Source organism: Engystomops pustulosus, chromosome 3 (assembly GCF_040894005.1).
Source record: "Engystomops pustulosus chromosome 3, aEngPut4.maternal, whole genome shotgun sequence".
In the NCBI taxonomy this organism is placed as follows: domain Eukaryota; kingdom Metazoa; phylum Chordata; class Amphibia; order Anura; family Leptodactylidae; genus Engystomops; species Engystomops pustulosus.
Window position 1 is genome coordinate 202,678,355 of NC_092413.1, and position 16,747 is coordinate 202,695,101.

At 42.2% G+C, this 16,747-nt stretch overlaps 1 protein-coding gene across 2 annotated transcripts; it reads left to right on the forward strand.

The window, feature by feature from the left end:
* Nucleotides 1-5,587: 5,587 nt before the first annotated feature.
* On the forward strand, nt 5,588-12,677 carry MYCN (MYCN proto-oncogene, bHLH transcription factor). 2 transcript variants are annotated; one of them, XM_072143610.1, is made up of 3 exons: nt 5,588-5,722; nt 8,207-9,001; nt 10,992-12,677. In XM_072143610.1, the coding sequence occupies exons 2-3, from the start codon at nt 8,281-8,283 to the stop codon at nt 11,594-11,596; spliced, it is 1,326 nt and encodes a 441-aa protein (XP_071999711.1). In that variant the 5' UTR covers nt 5,588-5,722; nt 8,207-8,280; the 3' UTR covers nt 11,597-12,677. The 2 variants fall into 2 exon arrangements, with proteins under 2 accessions (XP_071999711.1, XP_071999710.1); XM_072143609.1 differs by lacking the exon at nt 5,588-5,722 and adding an exon at nt 7,314-7,645.
* Nucleotides 12,678-16,747: the final 4,070 nt, after the last annotated feature.

Sequence of the window (16,747 nt, forward strand, 5' to 3'; positions counted from 1 at the left end):
CCACCTGTCACTGTTGGGATTGTATTTGGCAGGTTTTCTGCACACATGCCGCCAAGGGATAACCCCAAAATGTTCAATCTTTATCTCATCAGACCAGAGAATCTTATTTCTCATAGTCTGGGAGTCCAGTTTGTGCTTTTTTTTGTAAACTGTATGTAGCTCTCATATTTCTTGTACTGAAGAAAGGCTTCTGTCAGCAGACTCTGCCATAAAGCCCCGACTGCTGCAGGCTGCAGTGATAGGTGACTTTGTGGAACTTTCTCCAATCTCCCTACTGCATACCTCCCTACTGTAGCTCAGCCACATCTTCATTTATGGATGTTGGAGGCCACTGAACCTTGAGTGCTGCAGAAATTCTTTTGTAACCATGGCCAGACCAGTGCCTTGCCAAAATTCTGTCTCTGAACTCTTTGGGCAGTTCTTTAGACCTCACGATTCTCATGTGCTCTGACATGCACTGTCTGTGAGATCTTATATAGACAGGTGTGTGCCTTTCCTGATTAACTCCAATCATTTTAATTAAACACAGCTGGACTCCAATGAAGGAGTAAAACCATCTCAAGGAGGATCAGAAGGAAACGAACAGAATGTTTGTTAAATATGAGCGTCACATCACAGGGTCTGCATACTTTTGACCCTGTGATATTCTGTACCCACTGTAGTTGTACTTCTGTATGATATCAGTTTTCAGAAATATTTTTAATTAGTATGGGTTAGTTTGAGAGGGTTGTATGACTTTATTAAAAATTCTACAAGTGGGCTAGGGAGGGCTGCTAAAAAAATGAAACCCCTACTTACCGCAATTCATTGGAGACATGCCTCTGTTTGTTTACAGGGGCAGGCACACTGTTCTCTGACAAATTCCGCCCGCCTGTTACGCCCCCGCGTCCCAGCTTTGTATCAGGCTAGGAGAGGGCCATTAGTGTTTGATTAGTGGGGGTTTCATGTCCTGTACTGACCGGCTTTTGGGTCAGAGTTAATACTGGGTATAAAACTAGAAGCATTTGACTGCATGCTCTTTTTAGTGGCCAGAAGTGTAACTGCAGCCTTGGTTCTCAGAAATCAGTCTCCTCTGTCTACAATGAGCCAAACAGTAAATCGCACCGTTTTTGGTCTACCACGAATTGAATAGGCATCAATGACTGCCTGGACAACCCCTTTGGTACTTTTTGACACAGGGTTTTACTCCTTAGCCTGAAATACAAAATTTCTGAAATACGTAAAAAAATTGTTGCATGTAGACATTATAACAGATCTCCACTACATTACGTTTAGTTGCTCTCCCTCAGTATTCGGAATAAAATGGATGGTAAAATTTTAGGACTTTTCATCCCGAAATCTCCCGGTGAATTAGTTTTCGGATACATCTAAGAGTTTATTTGTGTGCTCCCGGTGCCTGTGTGATGTGTCCAATGTGATGCGCATGGTACATGCTTTATCTCATCTCTTCCCGTGCACTTATACATTATTCATGGATGCAGACTGATTTATCACCTTGCTCTGTGGTTCTCCTCAGTGGCAGATATGTTTAATGTGAAACAGACAAATATACCGTACGTCGTCACATTTATATTCAGACATGGAATTACTGTTTTCACATCGGCCCGCTTTTATCTGAGCAAGGAGGGGCACTAGGACCATCTCCATAAACTGCTGTATCACTCATCACCGTTTTACAGAACATATACAAAACTTATGGAACTTTGTACATTTACTCTACTTATACCCAGTTTGAGCTGCATTCACGCTTCTGCTGGCTGGTATTGGAAATAGACAACAGGCAGTGCTAGGTTTTTGTAGGATGAGCTGTATTTTTTGGTACTATATCTACTTTGTTAAATCTTTTATAAGGCAGGATACTACCCATTGGTAGTATTAGAATGTTCAAGTCTTCAAGTGGGACATGAAATTAAAAAAAAGAAAAAACTTTTATTTTTAAAACATTAAAAAGATATCTACAACCAGGATGAAGGATTGTAGACACACTGACATGCTGGTGTGTGCTCCCTCTGACAGAATCCGCTTTTCCTTTAGCTTTTTTTATACCCGTGTTTTCAAGTATAAAAGTCTTTAAAAATTATGCACATGAGTCTGAGGGGCTCCAGGCTCCATTAAGCCCTATGGAGCCCAAAGCCTCAGACTCTGGCTCATTTGCATAATTTTTAAATCCTTTTTTTAAATAAAAACCGAGAAATAAGAAGAGAAAAGAAAAGCAGATCCTACCAGAGAGTGCACACATCAGTATGTTGGTGTTCTTGGTTTACAATATTTGACCCTGATGGGAGATGTCCTTTTAATGTTCTTTTTTTTTTTTTTATTTAAGGTTTTTGTTACAAAAAGGTTTATGTCACACTTGAAGACTTTTGAATACTCCATTGAATGACTCAATTTATCGTAGTAGGTTGATATCACAGTGACATCACGGGGAGCAATGATAGCCTGCGGCATGGGGAGGATAACACCCTATGCTAGCTCCGTTTGTGGGTGTTACCAGAGGGTATTCAAACCATTTAAAGGGTTTAAAGGGAATGTTTTAAAAAAGGTGACTACCTACTGCTGTCATTCATCAAAGAGCTTTGGGAAAAGGGATGAGCAAATGAAAATGAAAAAAAAAAATTTTTTTAAGTCAATGAAATGAAATTGGAGTTTCTTGTAAAAAAAATCTGTGTTTGGACCATTGGGACTGACTACATTTGAACCCAAACTGTACCTTGTGAAAAATTCCTCGAAGCTTCAGCAAAGTGAACCTTGGATGATTTTCTCCTCTCTAGTCCTAAGTTATATCTCTCCATCATGATATCACTGCACATTGTGCCAAAAGACAAACTCAACTCTCCCGCATCTGTAATCATTGTCAATTAACCTATCAAATTTACCACGCATCTCTATGTGCCGTATGTAGCATACGTGTGACCTGACCACAGCTCGAGGTGGTGGAAATGTCGGGGTGACAGCAGTGTCAGAGCTTTTATCACAATGCTTCCTAGTCTAATCACAGTCATTACGACAGCATGAAGCATTTCCACCTCAGGTTATTTGTAAAACTCTACCATATAATTACATGGAGAGCTAAAAAAAAAACTATCAATCCAGCGCGACCCCGAGGAAATAGTGATTGATAACGATAAGGGCATTTCCTCTGAGATAATAACTGGTTGCAGTAGCTACAACTCCTCCGGGATGCAGCTCACTTTCTACTAATGGTCAGTAATGATGTACAAACCAGGGACAACTGGAGGACAAAAACACAACAAAAACACAACAAAAACACAAGCTACACAACCGCACCGAACCCACAACACCAACTCCCCTATATATAACTTCACTTACTAAACATGTATCTGGGGAGACTGACTATTAGCAACAAGATGACATCCATCTCTCTATCATAATATGGTAGATACTGTACTGTATCTACCTAGTCAGGGTCGGCTCCAGGTTTCGGAAGGCCCCTGGGCAACAGAGCCTCAGTGGGCCCCTTTGCAGTGAACTCACGTGGCGGCATTAAAAATTCAGAAACTAACTAACATATTCGCTAGTTTATCCTTCCCCGAACAGCCCTATCATGGTTATATTATTTACAGCCCCTGTATACAGCCATCAATATCAGGTGCTGCCGGGCTGATGGGGAGTAAGATTCGGCTGTGTGGGCCCCCCCCCCCCCCCCAGCAGCTGATTGGTCTTCTCATAGGGGAACAGCTAAAAAATCAAATACTGAAAAAAAATCTGTCTTAGGTTATATTCACACAACTGTATGTGGGATGTATATACGGGGGCGACATATATATGCGTAAATACAGCCCCCAGAGACGGCAATGGGCGCACGGCGCCGTATGGGGGCGGTACAGTGCCGCGCACGTGCGGCACCGTACCGTTTCGTAGCCGGGAGAAAGATAGGACATGGAATACGGCGCCATACAGCATATATATCGCTATTATCCATTTTATTCATGGATAATTTAATGGCCAAGGTGTTTCCTCAAGGGGTTACATAAAATATTAATAAATTAAATTAATTAATTAAATTAATAAATACTAAATAAATTCTCACGACAAGTTTAACTAAATGATCAATTTCTAAAATGAATACATTAATACAGGTATATTATTTAATAGGTCACAACTAAAAAACATCACAACAGTCAATATAAAAATTCAAAGCTGTAACAAAGGGTGGGAGGGCCGGAGCCCTTCTTCTTGACGTCCAGATGGCGACTGAGAGCAGGACTAAGGCGAAGCCCCTTAATTACGCTTCCAGCTCCTAGACCTGATTGACAGCTGCCAATCAGGACAGTGCCTCAACTTTCTAGAAGGGACGTACTATCTGATAGGACAAACGGATAAGAAGGGCTATACCACCAGTGAAAACGAGAAAAAAGGGGAGGGGAGGGAAAATAGCGCCACCATACCCTAAACAACCTGCATTAATAGTAAATTAAGCTATTTATTTACCTAACCACCGAAAATTAAAGAGGACCTGTCACCTATAAAAACGGCACTAGTGCTAAAACAGACGCAGCAGTGTTACACTGCTAGCATTTTCGGAAACCTCTGATAACGCTAGCAGTCACCGCTGGCTTATGGAGTGTGTGTGTGTGTGGGGGGGGACCGGGGAAGAGGCAGTGCCTCGGACCACCCCCTCATGAAACCACCGGACCGCTTTGATAGTGGTCTGGCGTTTATAGTGTACAGCGCGGCAGTGTTTGTTAGTGTTATCGGAGGTTTCTGATAACACAAGCAGTGTAACACTGCTGTGACTGTTTTAGCACTAGGAGCTGCTTACTTTAGTAAGAAGCTCCTAGTGCCGTTTCTATAGGTGACAGGCCCTCTTTAAAAAGTTTATGCATCAAAAACGCATTGAGACACATGCAAGTCCAATGCAAGAGCAATGCGTTTTTCATTGATCAATCGCCATAGAAAAGACAGAGCTCAGTCCTGAGTCTTTTTCACGCACGTGAAAAAAACACATTGAAAATGCATTGGAAACACCAAGAAAATGTACTGAGAAAAAACTTCAGTGAAAAACTGAGAAACTCAACAAACTCTGACTGAAAACCGATTGAACGCTGATGAAAAATGTCACTTTTTCACTGACCAAACCCTGATCAGACTCTGTGACGTGATCTGTGAAAGAGGCCTTATTTGTCCACAGTATATTTATACTAGAAATAAAAATCCAATACTCCAGAAAACTATTGATAATTCTAATACTTGTCTTTTCATAAATCTGACAGGATTTTTATCATCTAGGGATGTGCAGTGTGAGGTATAAGCAAAATCCTGCCAGAAAAAGATTTTTACTATATTTCTCTGTCAAATTTGATACGTGGAAAAAAATCCTGTCAGGAATAGGTTAGAGGTGTTAGATGGGCAAATAGTGATAACATTTTATGTTTATTATAATTATGAGGGAGAAAATGCTCAGCTATGTTCGGAGTATAGAGAATAGTTTGTTGCGTTACTGCACCCCGCGCTGTGTGAACAGTGGCTTAGCAATACAGCTACACAGCCGCAGACGTCCCAGTGCTCGCTATACACTGGGCGTCCACTAGGCGGCGCTCTGCCACATTACAGCTGCAGCCCTGTTCTCCCGCGGCTGATTTATTTGCAGGGCGGCGGGTGCAGAGAGCTGGGTGCAGCCTCTCTCCAGGAACACAGCCTGGCCCTTCCATCCATCAGCCCACACACACCCAGGAGGCTACAAGAAGCCACAGGCTGCCAAGTATGACCACAGTCACTTGTAGCTCCATAGGCGGCGGTTTTTCCTTAAATAGCATGGTAAAAAGGTGCAATGCCCTGCATGCTGGGGGTTGTAGTCCCCCTGCAGCTCTTATCACATTCGTGCTATATATTTTGCAAATGCAAAAGTTGAGAATGCTAAATTTGCGTGTGGTTAGCCATACAGCAAGCATGGGCGATACATATATAATGGTTAGCATGCTGGGGGTTGTAGTTCTGCCAGAGTACAGCTCATAACGCCGTAGTAATGCAGTTTTATTAGGTGGAAATTGTGTAGTTTGCAAAATGTGACATGTTATTGAGCATGAAAAGTGATGCTGGGGGTTGTAGTACCACATGCATTTCATATAACATTGATGCAGATTTTATACATGGTGCAGGAGATATGCAATTTTATCAATATTCAATACCTAGCATGCTGGGGGTTATAGTACAACTGCAGCTCATAGAACATTGGTGCATTTGCAAGACATGGTGCAATTTTTATTTTTTTAATATGGTGTAAAAGATGTGCATTAAATATTATTAAAATGCAATGGCAGGCATGCTGGGGGTTGTAGTACTACAGCAGCTCATAGAACATTGGTGCATTTTGCAATACATGGTGCAAAAGACATGGTGCAATTTTAATTTTTTTTAATATGCAATGGCTGGCATGCTGGGAGTTGTAGTCCTATTGCAGCTCATGCAATACATTATGCATATGTACATGGTGGGAATGAAAATATAAGGTGTGATTAATATGCAATGGTGGGCATGCTGAGCTTTGTAGTCCTACAACAGACCTGCAATGTATTCTATACATTTTGCATGTGCAAATAAAGAGATTTGCCCAAAAATTGTGCAGGACACAGTGATAGTGTATATTAATATGTAATGCTAGGCATGCTGGGGGTTGTAGTCCCACACCACTCATATAACATGATGCAGGTACATGTGCAAATAATAGGATTTTTGCAAAAATAAAGGTGCAAGTCCATACAGTTATTATAGAGTATGCTTGTTTGTTATAGTACTATACAGTAATTGGCATGCTGGGGGTTGTAGTCTTACTGCAGCTTATATAGCATGATGCAGATGCATGTACAAATAATAGGATTTTTATAAAAAAAAAGGTGCAAGTCCATACAGTAAGTATAGAATATGCTTGTTTGTTATATTACTACACAATATTTGGAATGCTGGGGGTTGTAGTCCTACTGCAGCCCATATAACATAATGCAGATGCTGTAGAGTTTGCAAGGGATTTGCATACGATATCACACAGGGTGAATATTTTATAACAAGCTTGCTTATGCAAATCCCAATTCTGGCATTTGCATATTAGGTAATGCAACATGTAAAAACGGGGTCAGCGCTGTATATAATCCATATTACATAATGTGTATGTATGCGGCGGCTGCAGCAGAGAGGATGCTGAACAATGTATGGAGCAGACAATGATCTCACACACAGCCCTGCGCCCCCTCCCCTGATGACAGGCTGTGTGGCCATCCCTGCCCTCCCCAGCCTCCCATCTGCCTGCCCCTCCATTGGGTGATAAGCAGCAGGCTCACATTACCAGCCAGAGAAAGGGAAGAGGACAGCGGGGTGGAGAGGAGAGGAGGGGTGGAGGGGGAGACATTTTGGCGCTAAATATCTAGCACCTCCCAAGGAGGAGGCTTCATGAATGAGGGGAGGAGGAGGTGCTGGATTTGGGTCTCTTCTCCCTGTCTCCCCTCCTTTCTCTCGGGTGTGTCAAATTTTTTTTTTTTTTTTAAGTTAATAATATCCAACAGCTTCAAAGTGCATGTAGTGACAGAGTGCAGTGCGCAGGGAGAGGAGTGCACTGCCAGGCAGAGGGTGCACTGCCGGTGACAGGGTGCATGTAGTGACAGTGACACTAGTGACTGGAGCAACTCTAGAGGTAAGACCCCCTTCTCTATGTCATGTCTACACTGCTGCTGCTTTGTTTAGTCCTCATCGGAATATTTGCAATGTAAGATGTATACAATGTATCCAGCATGTTGTTAGTATTGCACCCATTTTGCAGATTTTGGTGTTTTTTGCCTTGACACTTATTGCACATGATTATCCAGTGCCAGGGATGTGACAGCTGCAAGTATAACCCTTGGTGCAGCTGCGTCTAGTAACTTGTGCTTAGAGTGCAGGGCAGAGGGGGCATGTGGAAGCATTCAGGGGTATGCTACCTATACATGGCACACACAAAAGCAGTGTGCATGGCTCTTTGCATATACATCCATTCAGGAGTGCAGTGAGATCAGTCGGGTGGGAGTAGCTATCGAGTGGCGCAGAGTCCTTCTTACAGTCCAGCCCTCTCGCTGTGCATCTCTCGTCTGCATCTTTATCCAGAAACACCCCCCTGAACTGCATGGACCATTGGCAGCGTCACCTACTCTTCTTGCCATCTTCTAGCTTGGCCCTGGCTCTACCGTTATCATTCTGATTGCATTTTCTCTTCTTCTAGATAAGTGGCTGCATCTGTGGATAATTCATCTCTGGTGGTACGTTTTTGTATTGAGCGCTGAAGAGAGCTGGAAGATGCCCGGGGTGGTGAGCAAGAACCCGGACCTGGAGTTTGACTCCTTGCAGCCTTGTTTCTACCCAGACGAGGATGATTTTTATCTGTGTGGCCCGGACTGTGCCCCCCCAGGGGAAGACATCTGGAAGAAGTTTGAATTGCTCCCCACGCCTCCTCTTTCTCCAAGCCGAGCAGGGCTACAGAGTGACCCCCTGTCTCCTGGGCAGGGGCCCCTACTAGATTATGGCTTACCGGGTGACGAGGATCCCTTGGACTGGGCATCGGAGTTGTTGCTCTTGCCCCCTGAAGCTGACTTGCTTGGGGGCTCGGGCTGGAGCACAGACCTGGGTTTGTCCCCTGGCAACCTCAAGTCCATCATTATCCAGGACTGTATGTGGAGTGGCTTTTCTGCCAGGGAAAAGCTTGAGCGGGCAGTCAACGAGAAACTGGGCAAAGCTGCAGGCATCGTAGAATCTGGAGCTCAGAACCAAACCATCGCCCCTTCTGCCAGCAACTTACCCGGGCAAGGAGAGGATTTAAACAACCCAGCGTCCCACTGTGTAGACCCTGCAGTGGTTTTCCCATTTCCCATCAACAAGGGAGAAAGCGGAAGAAGTGGGCAAGCTAATCCTCCCATCAGTGCCATATCCACCACTGTACCCTCTAATGCACCAGCCAGAAGCTGCAGCCAGCCAAGCAGAACCAGTGCCAGCTCTGGAGACGACAGCCACAGTGAATCTGGTAAATATATTATTAATATTGCTACCATATGGTAAAAGCGACTGGTATCCTATGTTGGCATCGGTGTACTGTATGTATTCGACCACCATGTATGTCTTCCAGAAACTGGGCTAGATCCTGATAACTTTGACCTGTTGACATGCTGGGTCGTGAAGGTGTCCTGTAGATAGACGTCTGACAGGGTGTATACACTTGTGTTTGTGGGTGTGTTTGGAAAGTGACTCAAGATGAGTTGTAAACTGTAAACTATAGATTTCATGTTAATACTTGTAGGCAATGCCCAGACCGGTGCGTCTCCGACCCAGCCAATTGTGTCTGCCAGACTAAAACGAATGGTCTTGGATGTTATGAATTCACTCATTTCATGGGGACGTGAGAAATGATTAAACCTCTTCCCGGCAGTTTCTTCATTTGCATTGCTAATTCTTATGATCCTTGCTATGTAACCAGTCTCTTTGGCGTCTAATATGAACATTATTAGATTTAATCTGCTATTTGCCCCCCCCCTGGGTCAGGGCGGTCTGTGTCTCAGCAAAATCAAATTTGCATTGTACAAGGTGACACGGTTGGTTTTAGACGTCTCATCAATTTTCTAGCAAATTTGAGATGAAACAAGACATTGAGTCGGGTCAAGGGCACGTTCTCCGATATCATTCGGAGGTGCGATGTGTGGAGAGTATGTCCATTTTCGAAGGCTAGAAGACCCTCCAAACAGCTGACACAGTAACTTCAGCTCACAAAGTCCTTCTTTTTTTTTTCCTTTGACCTCCCTCTTACAACTAGCATAGAGGAGAGCGCCCTGTTAGAGGCCAATCAACGGTGGCCTATTGAGCGCCGAGGCCACCAGATGGCGATGTTTTTTTGCTTTTAATTCTGAAAGGGTTCATTGAATTAAGAGAGACCTTTTTTAAGGCAGCTGAAGCGGCAGACGGGGGTTGCTGTATATCTGAAAGGTAATCCTATCATGTTAGTTACTAGTAACAGATGCTTGGCAACTTAAAAAGCAGCTTCTCAGGCAGAATTACAACACCAGGGCTTCATCACGACCCCCTCAATCGCAGTGTCGGCCACTTATCCCACTGGCCTACTAATTGTATCCAAGCAGAATGCAATACAAAAACATCTCTTGGCTCAAGTGGACCCTGCTGGTATGACCCTTCCCTAACTTAGGTACAGTGACCACTCATGAAAATAGGTTGGGTGGTCGCAGATTTTGAAAACAATCTATTCCTACAATCTTTTTTTTTTTTTTAAATTTTCATTAAAAATTATTTGTCAAATTATATAAAATTATATAGGATCAGAAGCAAATAGAATTTTTAGCAGAGCTCCCCCCACCCCCCTCACTGCCAAATTATCATTAGAAAAAAAATTTAAAATACCGTGTATTACGTGAAAAAATATAACATTTAAAAAAAAAAATTTTTTTTTGTCAATTTGTTGTGTTGTTTTTCTTCCATTTAGAAGTGGCATTAAATAATTTAGACTTGTAATATCATCATAAACTGGCTAAACCCCTTACTTATTGTGCCTTGACAGCTCCGAGGAAGCACTTCCTCACAACAGCTGTCTTATTGGCTAGAAACCAAATCCCTGGCTTAAAGGGGCCTGCGGATGACCAGCAGCACATTATGCCTCGAAACAAACCCAGTGATTGTGTCTGGCTTTCCCTGTCACCGAGGAAGACAATTTGTTGAATTTTTTTTTTCTCTCCAAGTACAGCAAATCTCCACTTTGCTCTTTTCATGGAGACTGTATCTAACTATTCAATTTGTTCCACTGTGTTTAACCCAAGAAGGGTGCGATACAGTGTTTTGGTTTGGCATTTTTCAACTTTTCATAAAAAACTATAAAAATAAAAAGATTTCGGGGTCTTGTACTTGATGTTTTTGTTCTTAATGAGCATTTTTTAATCTCAATTAGTTGTTTACTTGGATTCTGAGGTTTTCGATAGACCTAGTAACACGTTTTTTATCATTTTTTTTTTCAGATGACGAGGAGGATGATGAGGAAGATGACGAAGAGGAAGAGATCGATGTTGTCACAGTGGAGAAAAGGCGCACTTTATCCAACAGAGCAGCTACTTGCCCAGCAGTGCTGCGTTCAAAATCCACCACCAACCTTGCCTCTGGAAAGAACCTACCCACCGAACTTATCCTCAAGCGGTGTGCCCCGGTACACCAACAACACAACTACGCGGCCCCGTCTCCCTACGTAGAAACGGAAGAGGTCGCTCCGCCTCAAAAGAAGCAGAAGAATGAAACTCCCCGCGTGGTAAAGAATGTGGTACAACCAAAGGCAAAAAGCTCCAGCCCTCGCAACTACGACTCAGAAGACAGCGAGAGGCGACGCAACCACAACATCCTAGAGCGCCAACGCCGCAACGACTTGAGGTCCAGCTTTCTCACTTTAAGGGACCACGTACCCGAACTTGTTAAAAACGACAAGGCCGCTAAAGTCGTTATCCTCAAAAAAGCCACTGAATACGTTCACTCCCTTCAAGCCGACGAACAAAGATTGTTACAGGAGAAAGAAAAACTTCAACTCCGACAGCAGCTGCTCCTCAAGAAAATCGAGAAGGCGCGGACTTGCTAGACTTTGTTCCCTCTCTCTCCTCTTTCTGAACTGTCACTGCCACTTTGCACAATTTTTTAATTCTTCAAAGCAAAATGAGAAAAAAATTAACAAGAGAAGTGTTTTTTTTGTTTGTTTTTTTTCTTCTGACAATACGAATGTTGGTTTACGTTCCAATACCAGTTCACTCTGCAGTTGAAGATACAAATTTTTGGGGGATATTTTTCCAATGTTTTTGTTTCGTCACCGTTTTTTCACTGTTTATCGAAACGGCTATGACTTTTTTTTTTTTCCTGGTTCCTGAATTGAGTAGACTGCCAAATGATTAACTGTTTTTACTATATCTGTTTATTTTTTTGCTATAAACTTTTTTGGAGTAGTTTTTTTCATGTTCTGAGCATTTTTGAGCTGCTGATCACATCTGTTTTTGTAAGATTCATTTGATTTTTTTTATGTTTGTTTATGGTGCTCATTGTAACTGATGTTACTATTCTGGGGTTAGCACTTGTACCTCTGGAGGAATCTCTGTATATACCATTAATACTTGCCTTTTTTCGTGCAACTTTCTGGGGCTATTCTGGGTAGCTCTCACTACCGATATTTAGACTGGAAGTTCAGACCCAAGTACTGTAACACCTCAATGTTTGAGGAGCATGTTTTGTATACAAATATATTGTTAATCTCTTGTTATGTACTGGACTAATTCTTACACTGCCTGTATACTTTAGTATGATGCTGATACATAACTAAATTTGATACTTATATTTTCGTATGAAAATGAGTTGTGAAAGTTTTGAGTAGATATTTACTTTATCACCTTTTTGAACGGAGAACTTTTGTAAAGAAAAGTATTATATATGCCTTTTTTCTTAGCCCGTTTTCGTTCGTCCTATCCTCGTTTTTTCTTTTTTTATTGTACGTGTTCATGTCTTGTTTGGCGCATAGAACCGGAACGTTTTCAGAGTTCTGCGTTTATGTTTTTGTTTGTTTTGTTTTTTTTATTCATTCTTTTTTTCAACCAATGTACATTTTTTAGTGCTTTTTTTCTTCTAGCACTTTGAAATACCTCATGTTTATGAAAATAAATAGCAGCAAATGTTAACGTCTGTGTTTATTACTTAATATGATGGGAGAATGGTGCCTGATGGGTAGGTTCCAACATGTTGAAATCTATTTTCTAATAATTGGGTGTGTACTCAGCGGAAGCAGTGTCTTCAAAATGGCTGCCACCATTGGGTTGTATACTTGAAAGGGTTGATCAATGCTAGACTTACTAAAGATCCATATAGAATAACTAGAGCTTATAAGTCAAATTTTTTTCTCTATCAAAACAATGTTAAATAGTAATTTCATACCAAACATATATTTACCAAGCTTTTAATTTTTCACTGGTTATGAATGCTACACTACTCATTACCATAGGAAATATAACTCTCCACACCTGCACTACCTGATAGTATATCACATTCTACACTTCTTTATATACGCAACTCTTCATTTTTGCAGCCTAGACTCTCTCCTGCTTAAAAAGTCGCCAGCACGAGTTTTCCCATGCTCACTTTACAACTCTAATATGCTGTCAATCCCAACTTAAAGGGAAGCTGTCACCCGGAGACCCATTTTTAGTACAACCCCCACAGAGCATAGTACATACACTGTCAAAGAGTTTTTGTACAAAAAAATTGGTTTTACAGAAAAAAATATATGTTATATAGAACCTTTCAATGCCATGTGCTCTGTGACTTTGATTTGTCACCAGGTAGTGGCTATAGAGGAGCGGTCCCCACCTTTGGGAAAGCGCTCCTCCATGTGTCCTTTTCAAATATATGAATAACTCCCCTCACTCGGGATTGGCTGTAGAGGAGCAGGGGGCGTCGCTAAGCCGAGTGATGGGCGTTTTCATATATTTGAAAAGGACACTTGGAGGAGCGGTTTCCCAAGGGGGAGGGACTGCCCCTCTATAGCCACTCCCAGGGGACAAGTGCCTAGTCACAGAGCACATGTCAATGAAAGGTACAATTTAACATCTTTTTTTCTGTAAAACCAATTTTTTATACAATTGGCAGTGTATGTACTATGCAATGAGGGAGTCCATAGTAAATGAGTCTCCTGATGACAGGTTCCCTTAAACATATGGGGGCACATTTTTTCATTTGGGACCTACTGGATTTAACAAGCTCCGACCTCATGATAAATCCTGGTGGGGGTCCTGCCTGGTGTAGAATCATAACCGGCTCTCCTGAAGTTTGAGCAAGAGATAATTAAAAAAAAAACCAAAAAACTCCCGTTTCAGCATTGTGGAATCATAGACCTGGGCTCATGGTTCAATAATGCTCCAAATACCACTTTAATCTTCTAGCAATACTATTGGATCATAGCATATTGGTACCATTGACTTTGTGACTCTTGGGCCTCTCTGTTTCTTTCAAAGAAAAGTGACTATGATGTTGTGTGGAACATGGCAAGCCTGGGAGGGGTGTTTTACCTGAAACCTATGACAATACGGGACTGGCATAGATTTCGATTCTCGCATGTAACTATAGCACCAGAATTACTAAGAGGTCAGAATGTATTATATAATTAAGGTGTTGAGCTAGCCGCAAAAATCTGTAGCTACCTCACAGCCCCCATTGAGGTCCAGCCTTGTCCAAACCACCTTGATCCGTCTGCAGTCCCAGGAAGCCCAGAAAGTGTTGCTTTAGAGGACACCTGTCAGCTCCAAAAAAGGTCTAGCTGCACATACTAATGAAAATCTGTTCCATTTAGCCGAACATACCGATAAGCTCCGCCACACTGTGGCACTTAGCGGTGCGATCGTCGGCCATTTCTTCCAGCTGTCCACCGTATTCATGAGGGGGCCATCCAGGCACTCTGCTGTTTCTCCGCTCCCCACACTAGATGCCGGCGGTGGCTGCAGCGAGGCAGGATGCTGGAGTCAGCCCCTCCTCATGAATACGCCACACCGCTGCCAGATATGGCCGGCGACCAGACCGCTAAGTGCCACAGTGTGGCAGAGCTTATCGGTAAGTACGATACAAGTTTATCGTACATACCGATAAACTTCCTGTTCCGCTACAGCTATGATTTTGCCATATATGGAAGTGGGCTAGGGACAGTTTTTCATTAGTATTTGCAGCTAGTCCTTTTTTTTTAGCTGACAGGTGTCTACCCACAACTGCAGGAGAAGGCCCAGGGTCACCCAACTTATTTTTTAAGCTCTGTGTTGCGGGTAATGGCCTGGGAACCCGTGCCACCAGTTCCCCACCACTGGTATATAGCAAACTTTAATTTGGGCGCTATAGTATGTCACACCAATAACCCACGTAAGGTAGGTCCTGGTGTGATGTGCCTTTACATATCTAGGCAGATGCATCCTTCAGGTAAGGAATGAATGTGAAAACTGAAGTCTTTATCGGCGGCCATATTGGTTGTCACCCACTGTCACTGAAGAGGACTGGTTGGGAACATCTAATAATGTTTTTTTTCTTCGAAAGCCATCTCATTATAGCTGTAGTTATTTTATTAAAACCGAAAATGACAGTACGCACAGAGGTATATTGTCTTAGGTTCATGAACGCCCCATCAACTTCTGGAGAGCGAGTAACACGAGGTCTGTTAACGTTTACACAGGAGCTAAATGTCAGAGCTGTAGAGCATAATTATCATGGCGCTTTTTTATGTGCCTGAAATACGATGTACATGAGCAGATTTGTTAGTGAACAATAAAAGGGGGGTCTCTATTATATTTGAAAACGATTAAGCACTACTTATTGCCTTGTAGTATGATATGTCAATATCCGCAAGGATCAGGTATCCACCACCAGTCAGGCGTGAAGAGATTTCCTTTACATGTGAGGGAAAACTAATAAAGCGTTTGAAGTCCCTGCTTCACTCAAATGACTCAGATCAATCTTACAATATCTGGAGAAATTTGTTTTATTTCCCTCTTAACCACATTGTCTCTCCCGGGAGCTTTGTTCTGTGGATTGAATGTCATGGGTCTTACCACACCGTAACGCTATCAGTTTCATTGTCGTGATAAAGGCCGATGTGGTGGTGGTGGTTCTTTGTGAAGTTATTCTAATTACTTTTAAGTGAGACCTAACTCCGAATGGAGGTTTAGGTCCACAATTTTATAGTGTTCCCACAGCAAAGGGAACAAGAAGCCTCCTAAAATAATGTTCCCAGGAATTTAGGATAACCTTATCGGTGATGTGTTGATAAGGCTCAAACTACAGCTAAAGAACATGGGCATGTGTCATGGTATGTTCACTCGTTCAGATATTTAAAGGAAATCTACCAATAGTTTTTATGCATTGTGAGCCAAACATGCCTTAAAATAGTTGTAGCGACGCTGAAACATATCTTGTTTTATCCCTGATTTGAGTAGTTTTGCACAAAAAATAGGATAGCTGGCTGCTATACATAAAACATTAGACGGAGCTTCCTGAACTGTCCAGACAGGACTAATCAACCTGAGCTGGATGAGTCATACACAGCAGCTGGGGGATGGTGCAGCTATTGATTACTTCTGCCTGTCAGGGACCACACAGTGATGACATATTCACGGCTTAGGCTGAAGGAGTGTATAACTAGGGTGAGGAAAGCCTTAGGAGGTACAGAGCCCCATTATCATAATTTTATAATGGTTTTTTCAGCAAAACCACTCGGCTCAGGGATTAAACAAGATATGTTTCTGCATCAGTGTAGCTACAGCATTCTCAAGGTATGTTTGGTTCATAACGCATAAAAGCAAACGGTGGATTTAATTTTAAACCAAAACCAGATATGGATAAAAATTGGCAGATAGCGCTGGTTTTAATCTTCTGCTTTAAAGGGAACCTGTTACCAGATTTTACCCCATTAAACTGGGTCCTTTTTTGCAATTCACTCTTTTATGTGAAAACAAAAATCTTCTCTAAAACCATATGTAAATGAGCCTATAAGAGTCAGATTATACTTGAGGTGAGTCAAATTTAGAGGCTACAGGGGCATTGTCACTTCAGACGCGACCAACTACAGTTCTGTAGTACATAGAAACTTGCTTTCACTGCCATATAATAGGTAAGAATCTCATCTTTCACATTAGGTTTATGATTCTGTGATCTGGAGATATAGGCAGTAAAAGAAATCGTCAGGAATTGGATCTTTATCTGGAGCTTGCATATCCAA

Coding starts and splice junctions, on each gene's coding strand:
- MYCN (XM_072143610.1), top strand. CDS start 8,281: ATGCCCGGGGTGGTGAGCAAGAACCCGGACCTGGAGTTTGACTCCTTG. Junction 9,002..10,991: donor CGACAGCCACAGTGAATCTG/GTAAATATATTA, acceptor TTTTTTTTTCAG/ATGACGAGGAGGATGATGAG.